This window comes from Zalophus californianus, chromosome 4, assembly GCF_009762305.2.
Source record: "Zalophus californianus isolate mZalCal1 chromosome 4, mZalCal1.pri.v2, whole genome shotgun sequence".
Classification (NCBI taxonomy): Eukaryota; Metazoa; Chordata; class Mammalia; order Carnivora; family Otariidae; genus Zalophus; species Zalophus californianus.
The window spans coordinates 96813088-96827795 of record NC_045598.1 but is presented as its reverse complement, the minus strand read 5'-3'; the positions used below and the strand labels follow the sequence as shown (position 1 = coordinate 96827795).

Genomic DNA, 14708 nt, shown 5'->3' with positions numbered 1-14708 from the left:
CCCCAGCATGTAATAGTAAAACTTGCAAATCTTAAAACCAAGGAAACCATCTTAAGGGCAGTTAGGGAGAAGAGATTCCTTACGTACAGAGGGAGGAACATCAGAATAACGTCAGATCTATCCACAGAGACCTGGCAAGCCAGAAAGGCCTGGCAAGACATATTCAGGGTACTAAATGAGAAGAAGATGCAGCCAACAATACTTTATCTGGCAAGGCTGTCATTTAGAATGGATGGAGAGATGCAGAGCTTCCACGACCGGCAGAAACTGAAAGAATATGTGACCACTAAGCCGGCCCTGCAAGAAATATTAAGGGGGGTTCTATAAAAGGAGAAAGGCCCCAAGAGTCATATACAACAGAAATTGACAGGGACAATCTATAAAAACAACGCCTTCACAGGCAACATGATGACGATTAATTCCTATCTTTCAATAATCACTCTCAACATGAATGGCCTAAATGCTCCCATAAAATGGCACAGGGTTGCAGATTGGATAAAAAAGACAGGACCCATCCCTATGCTGCCTACAAGAGACCCATTTTGAACCTAAAGATACATCCAGACTGAAAGTGAAGGGATGGAGATCCATCTTCCATGCCAGCAGACCTCAAAAGAAAGCTAAGGTAGCAATTCTTATATCAGACAAATTAGATTTTTAAACTAAAGTCTGTAATTAGAGACACAGAAGGACACTATATCATTCTTAAAGGGTGGTGTTGGACACCAACAAGAAGATCTAACAATTGTAAATATCTGTGCCAACATGGGAGCAGCCATCTACATAAGCCAACTGTTAACCAAAATAGTCATATTGATAACAATACGTTAATTGTAGGAGACCTCATTACTCCACTCTCAGCAATAGACAGATCATCTAAGCAGAAAATCAACAAGGAAACAAGAGTTTTGAATGATACACTGGATCAGATGGACCTCCTAGATATTTACAGAACATTCCACCCTAAAACAACAGAATACTCATTCTTCTCAAGCGCACATGGAACTTTCTCCAGAATAGACCACATACTGGGTCACAAATCAGGTCTCAACCAATACCAAAAGATTGAGATTATTCCTTGCATATTCTCAGACCACAATGCTTTAAAACTGGAACTCAATCATAAGAAAAAATTTGGCATAAATTCAAACACTTGGAAGCTAAAGACCACTCTGCTCAAGAATGTTTGGGTCAACCAGGAAATCAAAGAAGAACTTAAACAATTCATGGAAATCAATGAGAACGAAAACACATCAGTCCAAATCCTATGGGATACTGCAAAGGCGATCCTAAGGGGGAAATACATAGCCATCCAAGCCTCACTCAAAAAAATAGAAAAATCCCGAATTCACCAACTAACTCCACACCTTAAAGAACTAGAGAAAAAGCAACAAACAATGCCTAAGTCATGCATTAGAAGAGAAATAATTAAAATTAGAGCAGAGATCAATGAATTAGAAACCAGAAACACAGTAGATCAGATCAATGAAACTAGAAGTTGGTTCTTTGAAAGAATTAATAAGATCGATAAACCACTTGCCAGACTGATCCAAAAGAAAAGAGAAAGGACCCAAATTAATAAAATTATGAATGAAAGGGGAGAGATCACGACTAACACGAAGGAAATAGAAACAATTATTAGAAACTATTATCAACAACTATATGCCAATAAACTGAGCAATCTGGATGAAATGGAGGCCTTCCTGGAAACCTATAAGCTGCCAAGACTGAAACAGGAAGAAATTGACAACCTGAATAGGCCAATAACCACTAATGAGATTGAAGCAGTGATCAAAAACCTCCCAAAAAATAAGACTCCAGGGCCTGATGGAGTCCCTGGGGAATTCTACCAAACATTCAAAGAAGAAATAATACCTATTCTACTGAAGCTGTTTCAAAAAATAGAAACAGAAGGAAAACTTCCAAACTCATTCTAGGAGGCCAGCATTACCTTAATCCCGAAACTAGGCAAAGACCCCATCAAAAAGGAGAATTTCAGACCGATATCCCTGATGAATATGGATTCCAAAATCCTCAACAAAAATCCTAGCTAATAGGATCCAACAATACTTAAAAGGATCATCCACCACGACCAAGTGGGATTTATCCCCAGGATGCAAGGGTGGTTCAACATTCGCAAATCAATCAATGTGATAGAATACATTAATAAGAGGAGGGAGAAGAACCATATGGTCCTCTCAATTCATGCAGAAAAAGCATTTGACAAAATACAACATCCTTTCCTGATTAAAACTTTTCAGAGTATAGGGATAGAGGGAACATTCCTCAAGTTCATAAAATCCATCTATGAAAAACCCACAGCGAATATCATCTTCAATGGGGAAAAGCTGAGAGCCTCTTCCTTAAGATCAGGAACAGGTCAAGGATGCACACTCTCGCCACTACTGTTCAACATAATACTAGAAGTCCTAGCAACAGCAATCAGACAACAAAAAGAAATAAAAGTATTCAAATTGGCAAAGAAGAAGTCAAACTCACTCTTTTCACAGACGACATGATACTTTATGTGGAAAACCCAAAAGACTCGACCCCCAAATTACTAGAACTCATACATCAATTCAGTAATGTGGCAGGATACAAAATCAATGCACAGAAATCAGTTGCTTTCTTATACACTAACAATGCAACTGTAGAAAGAGAAATTAGAGAAACGATTCCATTTACAATAGCACCGAAAACCATAAGATACCTCAGAATAAACCTAACCAAAGAGGTAAAGGATCTATACTCTAGGAACTACAGAACACTCATGAAAGAAATTGAAGAAGACACAAAAAGATGGAAAAATATTCCATGCTCATGGATTGGAAGAATAAGCATTGTTAAAATGTCTATGCTACCCAGAGCAATCTATACCTTCAATGCCATCCCAATCAAAATTCCAATGACATTTTTCAAAGTGCTGGAACAAACAATCCTAAAATTTGTATGGAATCAAAAAGACCCCGAATGGCCAAGAAAATGTTGAAAAAGAAAAACAAAGCTGGTGGCATCATGTTGCCCAATTTCAAGCTATATTACAAAGCTGTGATCACCAAGACAGCATGGTACTGGCACAAAAACAGACATATAGACCAATGGAATAGAATAGAGAACCCAGATATGGACCCTCAACTCTGGTCAAATAATCTTTGACAAAGCAGGAAAAAACATGCAATGGAAAAAAGACAGTCTCTTCAATAAATGGTGCTGGGAAAATTGGACAGCCACATGCAGAAGAATGAAACTCAACCATTCTCTAACACCATTCACAAAGATAAACTCAAAGTGGATGAAAGACCTCAATGTGAGACAGGAATCCATCAAAATCCTAGAGGAGAACATAGGCAGTAACCTCTTTGACATCAGCCACAGCAACTTCTTTCAAGATACATCTCCAAAGGCTAGTGAAACAAAAGCAAAAATGAACTTTTTGCACTTCATCAAGATAAAAAGCTTCTGCACAGCAAAGGAAACAGTCAACAAAACTAAGAGGCAACCCACAGAATGGGAGAAGATATTTGCAAATGACACTACAGATAAAGGGCTGGTATCCAAGATCTATAAAGAACTTCTCAAACTCAACACCCAAAAAACAAATAATCAAGTCAAAAAGTGGGCAGAAGATATGAAAAGACACTTCTCTGAAGACATATAAATGGCTAACAGACACATGAAAAAATGTTCATCATCATTAGCCATCAAGAAAATTCAAATCAAAACCACACTGAGATACCACCTTACACCAATTAGAATGGCAAAAATGGACAGAAAAAGAAACAACAAATGTTGGAGAGGTTGTGGAGAAAGGGGAACCCTCTTACACTGTTGGTGGGAATGCAAGTTGGTACAGCCACTTTGGAAAACAGTGTGGAGGTGCCTCAAAAATTTATAAATAGAACTACCCTATGACCCAGCAATTGCACTCCTGGGTATTTACCCCAAAGACAAAGATGTAGTGAAAAGAAGGGCCATATGCACCGCAATGTTCATAGCAGCAATGTCCGCAATAGCCACACTGTGGAAAGAGGCGAGATGCCCTTCAACAGATGAATGGATAAAGAAGATGTGGTCCATCTATACAATGGAATATTACTCAGCCATCAGAAAGGATGAATACCCAACTTTTACATCAACATGGATGGGACTGGAGATTATGCTAAGTGGAATAAGTCAAGCAGAGAAAGTCAATTATCATATGGTTTCACTTACTTGTGGAACATAAGGAATAGCATGGAGGACATTAGGAGAAGGAAGGGAAAAATGAAGAGGGGGAAATCGGAGGGAGAGATGAACCATGAGAGACTATGGACTCTGAGAAACAAACAGGGTTCTAGAGGGGAGGGGGGATTGGTTAGCCCGGTTATGGGTATTAAGGAGGGCACGTACTGCATAGAGCACTGGGTGTTAAAAGAAAACAATGGATCATGGATCACCACAACAAAAACTAATGATGCATTGTATGGTGACTAACATAATAAAATTAAAATATATATATATATTGCTCTGAGAAAAATCACCTTATGCATTTGATTTGTTAATTTGAAATTAAGTGTCTCTTATTGTCAGATCAGAGTGAATTATTACAAATAAATATCCATTAAAGATATTTTAAGTTATTCCTTAATATACAACATTCAATTGAAGGAAGATTTAAAAATCAGATGAAAAATGCATTTACAATCATTCTAATAGAAAATAACACCAAAGAAATTATTTATAATTGACTAGTACAATTTTGGATGCTCCAAGATTGGTCTAGCCTATAGTAGGAAATTAGGCATTGCCAAAGGAAAAGCATAAATAAGTTTCAAAAGTTCAACCAAACATCCTACCAAGACAAAATTTCTTGCAGTTATTTTAATTATACAAGCACCCAGAGCTAATAATAAAGCTAACAGAAAGTTGTATAGATAGTCTAGAAAAAAACCTGCCAATTCATGAGTTATTTTAATTTATAAAAATAATTCTTTTCAGGGCACCTGGGTGGCTCAGCTGGTTAAGCATCTAACTCTTGATTTCAGCTCAGGTTATGATCAAGCCTCATGTCAGGCTCATGCTCTGGGGGAGTCTGCTTGAGATTACCTCTCCCTCTGCCTCCTCCATCCCCGCTCTTGCACATGCTCTCTCACTCCCTCTCTTTAAAAATAAAATATAATACATATTTTTAAAATAATACTTTTCACCAAAATAAGAAAAAATGTTTTTCTATCTTTGTAATTCTCCATATCTGTACGTATCTGTAAATATGAAACATAGGAGTTATTAAGATTAGCTAATTAAAGGGTCATAAATTCACAAAATAACTACAGAATTTCTCTCTTTTGGCCATGAAATCTGTTGAATATTAACAATACCATATGACAAAACAGGATAGCATTTTACTATAAGTAGTTCATAATCTAACATGACAAATCAAGAAAATTTCAAAACTCAATTAAAATATAAGACATTTTCCACTAAGAATTATTAAGGCCTCTAACTCCTAAAATAAGAAAAACAGACTACAAACATCTCTTAGGCTCCTTACACATCTAGGTATCTATGAACTGCATAATGGAACTGAAGTCTTTCTTAAGGTTTAAATTTTCTGTCTTTGAAAAGTCAAAATAAAAATTACAAAATAATCATTATTGATAAATTACAGAGGAGAAACTATATTTTATTCTAAAATAGTTGATGGTTTTATAATTGGCTAATATTATCATGTACACACGTTATTCTCTAAATCTTACCCAGTTCACTTGATTTCTTCTGAAGCTCCATGGTGAGTATTTTCAATTGATCATCACTTTTTTCCAATCTTGTAAAATATATTAGTTTACAATGTAAAACATTATTTTAATCAGAATTCATCTAGTAACTAAAATTGGTGCAATTTAACAATATATATTCACTCAATTGTGAAACATTTTTTTTGAGTACCTACCATGCCATATAGCATAACACTTCAAAATAAGATACTGTTAATACATAGTTTTATATTAATTACATCTGCACAAAAACCTTAAAGCTTATGGTGACAACTTATCTCTTAGCTACTGATGATAATCAAATTAATGCATTCTAGAACTTTGAAAGAGATTGAATATGTAACTATTATTACATCGAATTCTGCCTTAAGAGCAATATAAATGTGAGAATTGTACAATTCACTTAATTCCTCCAGCGTTCTGCTTCCTCATCTCTAAAACTGAGGCAATTGGAATAGATGATATTTAAGGTCACTTAGAGTTTCAAAATTTGAAAATTGCTTAGTTAGATCAACCAAGAATACCTAAGATGAGCTGAGTTTTTAGAAAAGCTAGCTTTTCTTCCCACCACACATAAGCAGTAGAAAGAAATACTGGTCATGACTTCACAGAAAAGCTTGTTCCTCTCTTTCATTCTACCAGACTTAATTAACCCTAATGCTAATGGGACAAAAATAATCACTTAGGCCTCATAACACAGCTTTATAAATGCAAATATAAAAAAAGTGAAACAGGAGGAAGTTAATTCAAGTTTTAGACAAGCTGATCTAGAAATGCAAGTGAATATTTTATAGTTACTCATATTCATTAATTCACTAATTTAATAAAAGTGCTTGAATACCTACCTACTCTGTTCCAGGCTAGTTACTAATTTTATATATCAGAAAGGTTACAAACCCCACTAAAACAAACCCACACCCTAGGAAGTTATTTCTATGAAGCTAATAATAATCCACAGTTTAATTAAATATGTCCTATCACTGCATCAGCACTTATGAGCTTGTCTATATAGTTTGTCTCTGTGACAAAGTATGCATGGGAACTATCCTAGAGAATACATGCTATATTTTCTCAGGATGCCTGCTTACCTAATACAAACTTTCAAAACATATTCCTACTTTTTACATTAAAAAAGAGACTTGGGGGTCGCCTGGGTGGCTCAGTCAGTTAAGCGTCTGCCTTCAGCGTGGGTCATGTTCTCAGGGTCCTGGGATCGAGCCCCACTTCGGGCTTCCTGCTCTGCAGGGAGTCTGCTTCTCCCTCTCCCTCTACCCCTCTCCCCACAAGCTCACTCTTTCTCTCTCAAATAAAATCTTTAAAAAAATAGAGAGGGACTTGGTTACAGATGTTCTAGGAAGTCAGTTGACAATGAAGAGAAAATGCAATGAATATTGCAAATAAGTTGTTTTTATTCAGGTAAAAAGTATTTTTACCTTTGCTGTTCTGTTGTCAATAATTCTTTCAAGTTGCAGATAGAAGTTTTAAGTTCAGTAACCACAAAAGAATGAGCAGTTTTAGCTTTATTAAATTCTTCCATTTGAGCTTCTTTTTCTGCAGTGAGCTGACAGATTTTTTTTGTTGCTACCTGTAAATCTTCCTCTAAAGTCTTTTGAGTACTCTAAATGAAATAAAGTACAAAACAAATGATATAATCCAAGGGCCTTAAGAAAAAAAAAAAAACACAACTTATCTGCTTCTGTAATTTGCTGTCTCTCCCTCTCTCCTTATTCTATCACTCCACCCCCCCCCCCCCCCCCTGGCCAATCCAGAATGCCCATTCAATACTATTTCAATTCACCATTCTCCCAAAGCCAATCTATAGTCCCAACCTCCCAATGGAGTCTTCCTTGCCCATAGTGGTCTTTCAATTTTTAGAACTACTGTAGTAATTTTTGCCTGAATCTCTGCTGGTACCTAGCATGATCTTGTATTTTAGTTATACTTTTGACATGTTTTTATCCAATGTTTTTAATTAAACTATAAGCATTTTGTATATTGGGATTTTATCTTCTCTATTTGAAGTTCTGGGTCCTTGTACATAGTATTAGCATTCAGTAAATATCTCTTGATTCATAATGTGAGGCTTATCACACACTAATCAGTTTTTATATATACCACACTTCTTTGCAAAGACATTTTAATATCTTCTAGTTCTGATGTCAAACGATCCTGCTTCTCATGTGATTCTTTTAAGTTTTCATTCTGTAATTCTAAAAAGGAGAGTTGTAGATTGGTAGTACTTAATAAAAAATACATACCAAGAAAGCAAATTATTTGTTACAATTACTTTTTTTCTCCATGAGATACTCTAAAATGAAGTATAATTATGCAAATATAGACACACTGATATTGGTTATCTTCTATTTTTATTGACTTTTCAAGATTATTATCTCCCAGCACTCGACAGTGAATATATGAGGATTTTGGGTACTACATTTTTAATAATAGCTAAACATTGGAAACAATCGAAATATTCAACAGGAGATAAATTACAATGGTACATACACACAACAGCATACCATGTAGCCACTATAAATGATAGACTTTATTAATCACTGATTTGGATATTTATTCACAAAACATCACATAATAAAAAGGGCAAGTTTAAATGGTATTTATATAAACAGTGCATGTGAAAGGAAACAATACGCACACAAAAATATTACAAGTAATTTATCTCCTAACAGTGAAATTATTCCATATTTTATTTTCATCATTGCCCATCTTGAGTTTCAGATTTTTCTAGAATCATGATCTCAGACTTGTGAGATCAAGCCTGGCATTGGGCTCCACACCCAGTGCAGAGTCTGCTTGAGATTCTCTCTCCCTCTCCTTTTGCCCCTCCTGCTCATTTTCTCTCTCCCTCTCTTTCTCAAATAAATAAGTCTTTAAATATTATATTCATATGCTGAAATATTATGGAAAAAAGCTTTTGAATCTATAGCTAATTTATTAAATACTAAGTGTTAGGTACTAGTCTATGTGCTTTATGTGTATATGTGCATTCACTTTTAAACATTATAAAAACAGTAGGACAAAAAAAGAAGTTCATGCTCTCTTTCCTGGGTTCAAATTATTCTATGTCCTCTTACTAGCTACCTAACCTTGGGCATGATACTTAACCAGTATTCACTTTTCTCAACTGGAAAAAGAGAATAATGATAGCTACTCATATCTTGAAGGATTGCTATTAGGATCAAACAAAATAATGCAACTTAAAATGTTTAATGACAGTGTCTAGTATATAGTCAATAAATGTTAAAGATTATTATGACAATGATAATGATGGTGTATACTAGAAATTGGATCTTGAAATTCATGGTATTTACAATGTAATTGGGCAAGCAGACAAATAATCAATGATAAGTGATGACGGGCACTTACTCAGAAATTCTGGAAATATAGAGAGGGGCACCGAAGCCAAAAAGGGTCAATAGAAGTCAGAGGTAAGGAGAGACAGACATAGAGAGGGAAAGTTCAAGGAAGGCTTCCAGAAAGTGTCAGCTCATTTCGAATATTTGAAAGCCAGTAAGAATTAACAAGAGTAAGTGGGAGTTGGGAGAAAAAAAATATCACAGGTGAAAGAGCATGTACAAAGACAAAAATGGAGGAGACAAGATGACATTCTGGGCTCTAAAGGAAATTTATTTCAGTAGCATGAAACTTAAAGTATGAGGGAGGAATCAAAGCAGATATGACTGGAAAGATAATAAGGACAAGATCATAACAGGATTTATATGACTTGCTAAAAGTATATGGCTCATAAGTCATAAAGACCATGAAAAATGATGAAGATGTTAAGCAACAAAATGATGTTTCAGGTTTGTATTTTTAAAAGTTCCATTCTGAAAATCTGTGCAGAAATGAAAGGGTAAGTGGTCCACTTCTACTGTCAAATGCTCTACCACTGAGCTCCAGACTCTCAGCCAGGAGTCTGCTTGAGATCCCCCCTTCCTCCCCCCCACTCCCCCTGCTCATGCTCTCACTAAAATAAATAAAATTTTTTTTAAAAAATTATATGCTCTCTACCATATGATCCAGCAATTGCACTACTGGGTATTTACCACAAAGATACAAATGTAGGGACCTGAAGGGGTACGTGCACCCCAATGTTTATAGCAGCAATGTCCACAATAGCCAAACTGTGGAAAGAGCCAAGATGTCCATCGACAGATGAATGGATAAAGAAGATGTGGTATATATACACAACGGAATATTATGCAGCCATCAAAAGGAATGAGATCTTGCCATTTGCAACGACGTGGATGACACTGGAGGGTGTTATGCTTAGTGAAATAAGTCAATCAGAGAAAAACATGTATCATATGACCTCACTGATATGAGGAATTCTTAATCTCAGGAAACAAACTGAGTGTTACTGGAGTGGTTGGGGGTGGGAGGGATGGGGTGACTGGGTGATAGACATTGGGGAGGGTATGTGCTACCGTGAGCACTGTGAATTGTGCAAGACTGTTGAACCACAGATCTGTACTTCTGAAACAAATAACGCAACATATTTTAAGAAAAAAGAAAAAGAATGAAGGGGAGTAAGTCGGAGGGGGAGACAAACCATGAGAGATGATGGACTCTGAAAAACAAACTGAGGGTTCTAGAGGGGAAGGAGGGTAGGGGGATGGGTTAGCCTGGTGATGGGTATTAAAGAGGGCACATTCTGCATGGAGCACTGGGTGTTATGAACAAACAATGAATCATGGAACACTACATCAAAAACTAATAATGTAATATATGGTGATTAACATAATAAAAAATTAAAAAAAAATTATATGCTCTCTATAAGAGACTAACTTTAGACCTAAGGACACATACAGACTAAAAGTAAAGGGATGGAAGAATGTGTCATGCAAATGGAAGTGAAAAAATAAAAATAAAAAAAAAAAAGCCTGGGTAGCAATACATATATCAGACAAAACAGACTTCAAAACAAAGACTATGGCAAAAAAACAAAGAAGGACACTTGTGATGAGCACTGGGTGTTGTATGTGATGAAGCACTAAATTCTACACCTCAAACTATTACACTTTATTTTAACTAACTTGAATTTAAATAAAAATTTGGAGAATTCAAAAGAATAAAAGGACAATACATAATAATAAAGGGATTAATCTAACATGACAACAGAGTAATTGAAAATTTCTGCACACCCAACATAAGAGAACCTAAATACAAAAAGCAAAGACTAACAGACATAAAGGTAGAAACTGACAGTAATATAACATTAGGGGCTTTAACACCTCACTTACATCAGTGGAGAGATCATACAGACAGAAAATCAATGAGGAAACAGTGGCTTTGAATGAATATTAGATCAGTGTACCTAACAGGCATACACAGAACATTCCATCCAAAAACAGCAGAGTTCACATTTTTTTCAAGTGCACATGGAACATTCTCCAGGACAGATCACATGGTAGGCCACAAAACAATTTTCAATAAATTTAAGAAGACTGAAATCATATCAATCATCTTTTCTGAACACAATGATATGAAACTAGCAATTACAAGGAAAAACATCTGGAAAGAACACAAAAACAATGAAACTAATAAGTTACATGCTACCAAACAACAAATTGATTAATAAAGAAATCAAAGGAGGGCGCCTGGGTGGCTCAGTCATTAAGTGTCTGCCTTCGGCTCAGGTCATGATCCCAGGGTCCTGGGATCAAGCCCCGCATCGGGCTCCCTGCTCCACAGGAAGCCTGCTTCTCCCTCTAACAGTCCCCCTGCTTGTGTTCCCTCTCTCGCTGTGTCTTTCTTTGTCAAAAAATAAATAAAATCTTAAAAAAAAAAAAAAAATCAAAGGAAAAATAAAAAAAAACAAATCAAAGAGTAAATCAAAAAATACATAATGAAAATGAAAACACAACAGTCCAGGAAGTTGAGGGAAGATGGCAGAAGAGTAGGGAACCCTTGTTTCATCTGGTCCCTTGAATTCAGCTAAATCTCTATCAAATCATTCTGAACACCTGTGAATTCAACCTGAGCTCTAAGAAAAGAATCACTGTAATTCTACAAATAAAAAAGCAACTTTTTGAAAGGTAGGAGGTACAGAGAAGTGAATCTGTAGGGATATATCGGAAGATAAACTGGGGGGTTGGGAGCCTTGGTAATCTGACTACCAGAAAGTGATATAACAGCAGGGCACAAAATCGGAACTCTTAGAAGTCTGCTCTGGTGAGGGACATCCCTGCCTGAAAGGTGCTCAGGTGGTGAAGCAGGACAGAATCCTAGGTAGGACAGTGTGGTCTCAGGACCCCAGGGTCACAAAAAGAGCAGGGGTGCCTGAGTGCAGCAGAGTTCCCAAGCATTGGAGCAGGAAGCTGGCTACAATCAGTGAGCCCAGGAGTGGGCTCTCAGCTCAGTGCTGCCATAAACCACAAACCCCAGCACAAGTGGGCCACCATTCTCCAAGCAGGGAGACCCAGCAAGCAGCAGAACCACAGGGAGATCCTCCTCCTTCCCCCAGGGAGGAGCGACTGGGGTGCGCACTGCAGGAGTCTGCAGAATTTGGCCTCACACAAAAGTGATTGCTTTTCCCTGAGGGTGCACTGAAGAGTGGGGGTCGGGATCTTTCAGCTCCAGGGCTGGAGATCAGGAAGCCGCCATTTTTACTTTCATCCTCTAAAGTGGCACAGGAAGCCTTCAGGGAATAAAAGCCACATAGAGCAACGTGAAGCAGCTTACCCTGAGCCCCACCTCCTGGCAAGGACAGTGCAACTCCGCCCAGGCACAGACACCTGAGAATCAGTGCAACAGGCCCCTCCCCAAGAAGGCCAGCAGGAACATCAGGCTAATACCAAGTTTACAGATCACACAGAACTGAAAAACTCCAGCACAAGGGGAAAATAGTATATAGAATTTGAGGTTTTTTTCTCATGATTCTTTAGTCTTTCAGTTTAATTTTTTTTCTGTTTTTCCTTTTCAACTAGTTTATTTTATCAACTCTTTTTAAGTCTTTTTTTAATTTTCATTTTTACATTTATATTTTATAAATATATTCATTTTTGGCTTCTTTCACTGTATCCAATTTTATTTTTGTACATAATATACACAAGTTTTTCTTTCTTTACAATTTTGGGATCTAGTGTCTTCTAACAAACCAAAATGCACCCAGAACCAAGTGTATCATCCTGTTCTGTCCACCTGTTAGATTATATTCTTTTTTCCCTTTTTTTTCTTTTTTGGTTTCTGATCTCTTCTGATTTGTCTACTGTATATTTTGCTGGGGCTGTGGTGATATTTTTTATTTTGTTCTCTCATTCCTCTATTCTTCTTTGGACAAAATGACTAGAAAAAGAAATTCATAACAAAAGAAAGAACCAGAGATAATACCCTCTCCCATAGATTTAATCAACATGGATATAAGTAAGACACTGGACCTAGAATTCAGAATAACGATTATGAAGATGCTAGCCAGGGTTGAAAAAAGCATAAAAGACACTAGAGAATCCCTTAGTGCAGAAATAAAATCTTATCAGGCCAAAATTAAAAATGCTTTAAGTGAGATGCAGTCTAAAATGGATGCTCTAACGGTTAGGCAGAAGAGTCAGTGACATAGAAAACAAAATGATGGAAAGGACGCTGAGGAAAAGAGGGAAAAACAACTGGATAATGAGGGGAGGCTTCTAGAAATCAGTGATACCATAAAGCAAAACAATAGTAGAATAATTGGGGTCCCAAAGGAAGAGGAAAGAGAAAGAGTGACAGAAAATATATGTGAGCAAATCATAGTTAAGAACTTCCCTAATCCAGGGAAGGAAACAGGCATTCAAGTCCAGGTGGCACAGAGAACCCCCATCAAAATCAATAAAAATAGATCAACACCCCGACATATAACAGTGAAGCCTGCAAATTTCAGAGTTTAAGAGAAAATCCTGAAACCAGCTAGAGACAAGAGGTGGTTAACCTACAAGTGTAGAAACATTAGACGGGCAGCAGACCTATTCACAGAGACCTGGAAGGCCAGAAAGGACTGGCATGATATATTCAGAGTATTAAATGAGAAAAACATGCAGCCAAGGCTGTCGTTCAGAATGGAAGGAGAGATAAAAGAGCTTCTAGGACAAACAGAAACTAAAAAAAATTTGTGATCACTAAACCAGCCTTATGAGAAATATTAAAGGGAATTCTGTAAGTGAAGAGAGAGCCCAAAAGTAACACAGACCAGAAAGGAACAGAAACCATGAGAGACTCTAGACTCTGGGAAACAAACTGAGGGTTACAGAAGCGGGGGGGGGGGGGGGTTGGGGTACCCAGGAGGGCACCTGTTGTGATGAACACTGGGTGTTATACACAACTAACGAATCGTTGAACACTACACCAAAAACTAATGGAAAAAAAAGACTGTTTTTCCATTGGATGTTCTTTCCTGCTTTGTCAAAGATTAGTTGACCATAGAGTTGAGGGTTCATTTCTGGGTTCTCTATTCTGTTCTATTGGTCTATGTGTCTGTTTTAGTGTCAGTGCCCTTCAACAAATGGTGCTGGGAAAATTGGACAGCCACATATAGAAAAATGGAACTGAACCATTTTCTTACACCATACAAAGATAAACTCAAAATAGATGAAAGACCTAAATGTGAGACAAGAATCCATCAAAATCCTAGAAGAGAACATAGGCAGCAACCTCTTTGATCTCAGCTGCAACAAATTCTTCCTAGACACATCTCCAAAAGCAAGGGAAACAAAAGCAAAAATGAACTATTGGGACTTCATCAAGATAAAAAGCTTTTGCACAGCAAAGGAAACAGTCAACAAAACTAAAAGGCAGCCTATGGATGGGAGAAAATATTTGCAAATGACATATCATATAAAAGGCTAGTGCCAAGATCTACAAAGAACTTATCAAATCAACACCCAAAAAACAAATAATCCAGTCAAGAAATGGGCAGAAAACATGAACAGATACTTATTCAGAGAAGACATACAAATGGGCCAA

The 14708-nt window shown here is 36.8% G+C and overlaps 1 protein-coding gene across 1 annotated transcript in view; it reads right to left on the bottom strand.

The window, feature by feature from the left end:
- The window catches only part of SYCP1 (synaptonemal complex protein 1), a 137859-nt gene that overhangs the window by 86973 nt on the left and 36178 nt on the right, over positions 1–14708 (bottom strand). The window contains 3 exon segments of the mRNA XM_027583492.2: positions 5736–5803; positions 7187–7371; positions 7869–7963. Of these exon segments, the coding sequence (XP_027439293.2) occupies positions 5736–5803; positions 7187–7371; positions 7869–7963 (348 nt within the window).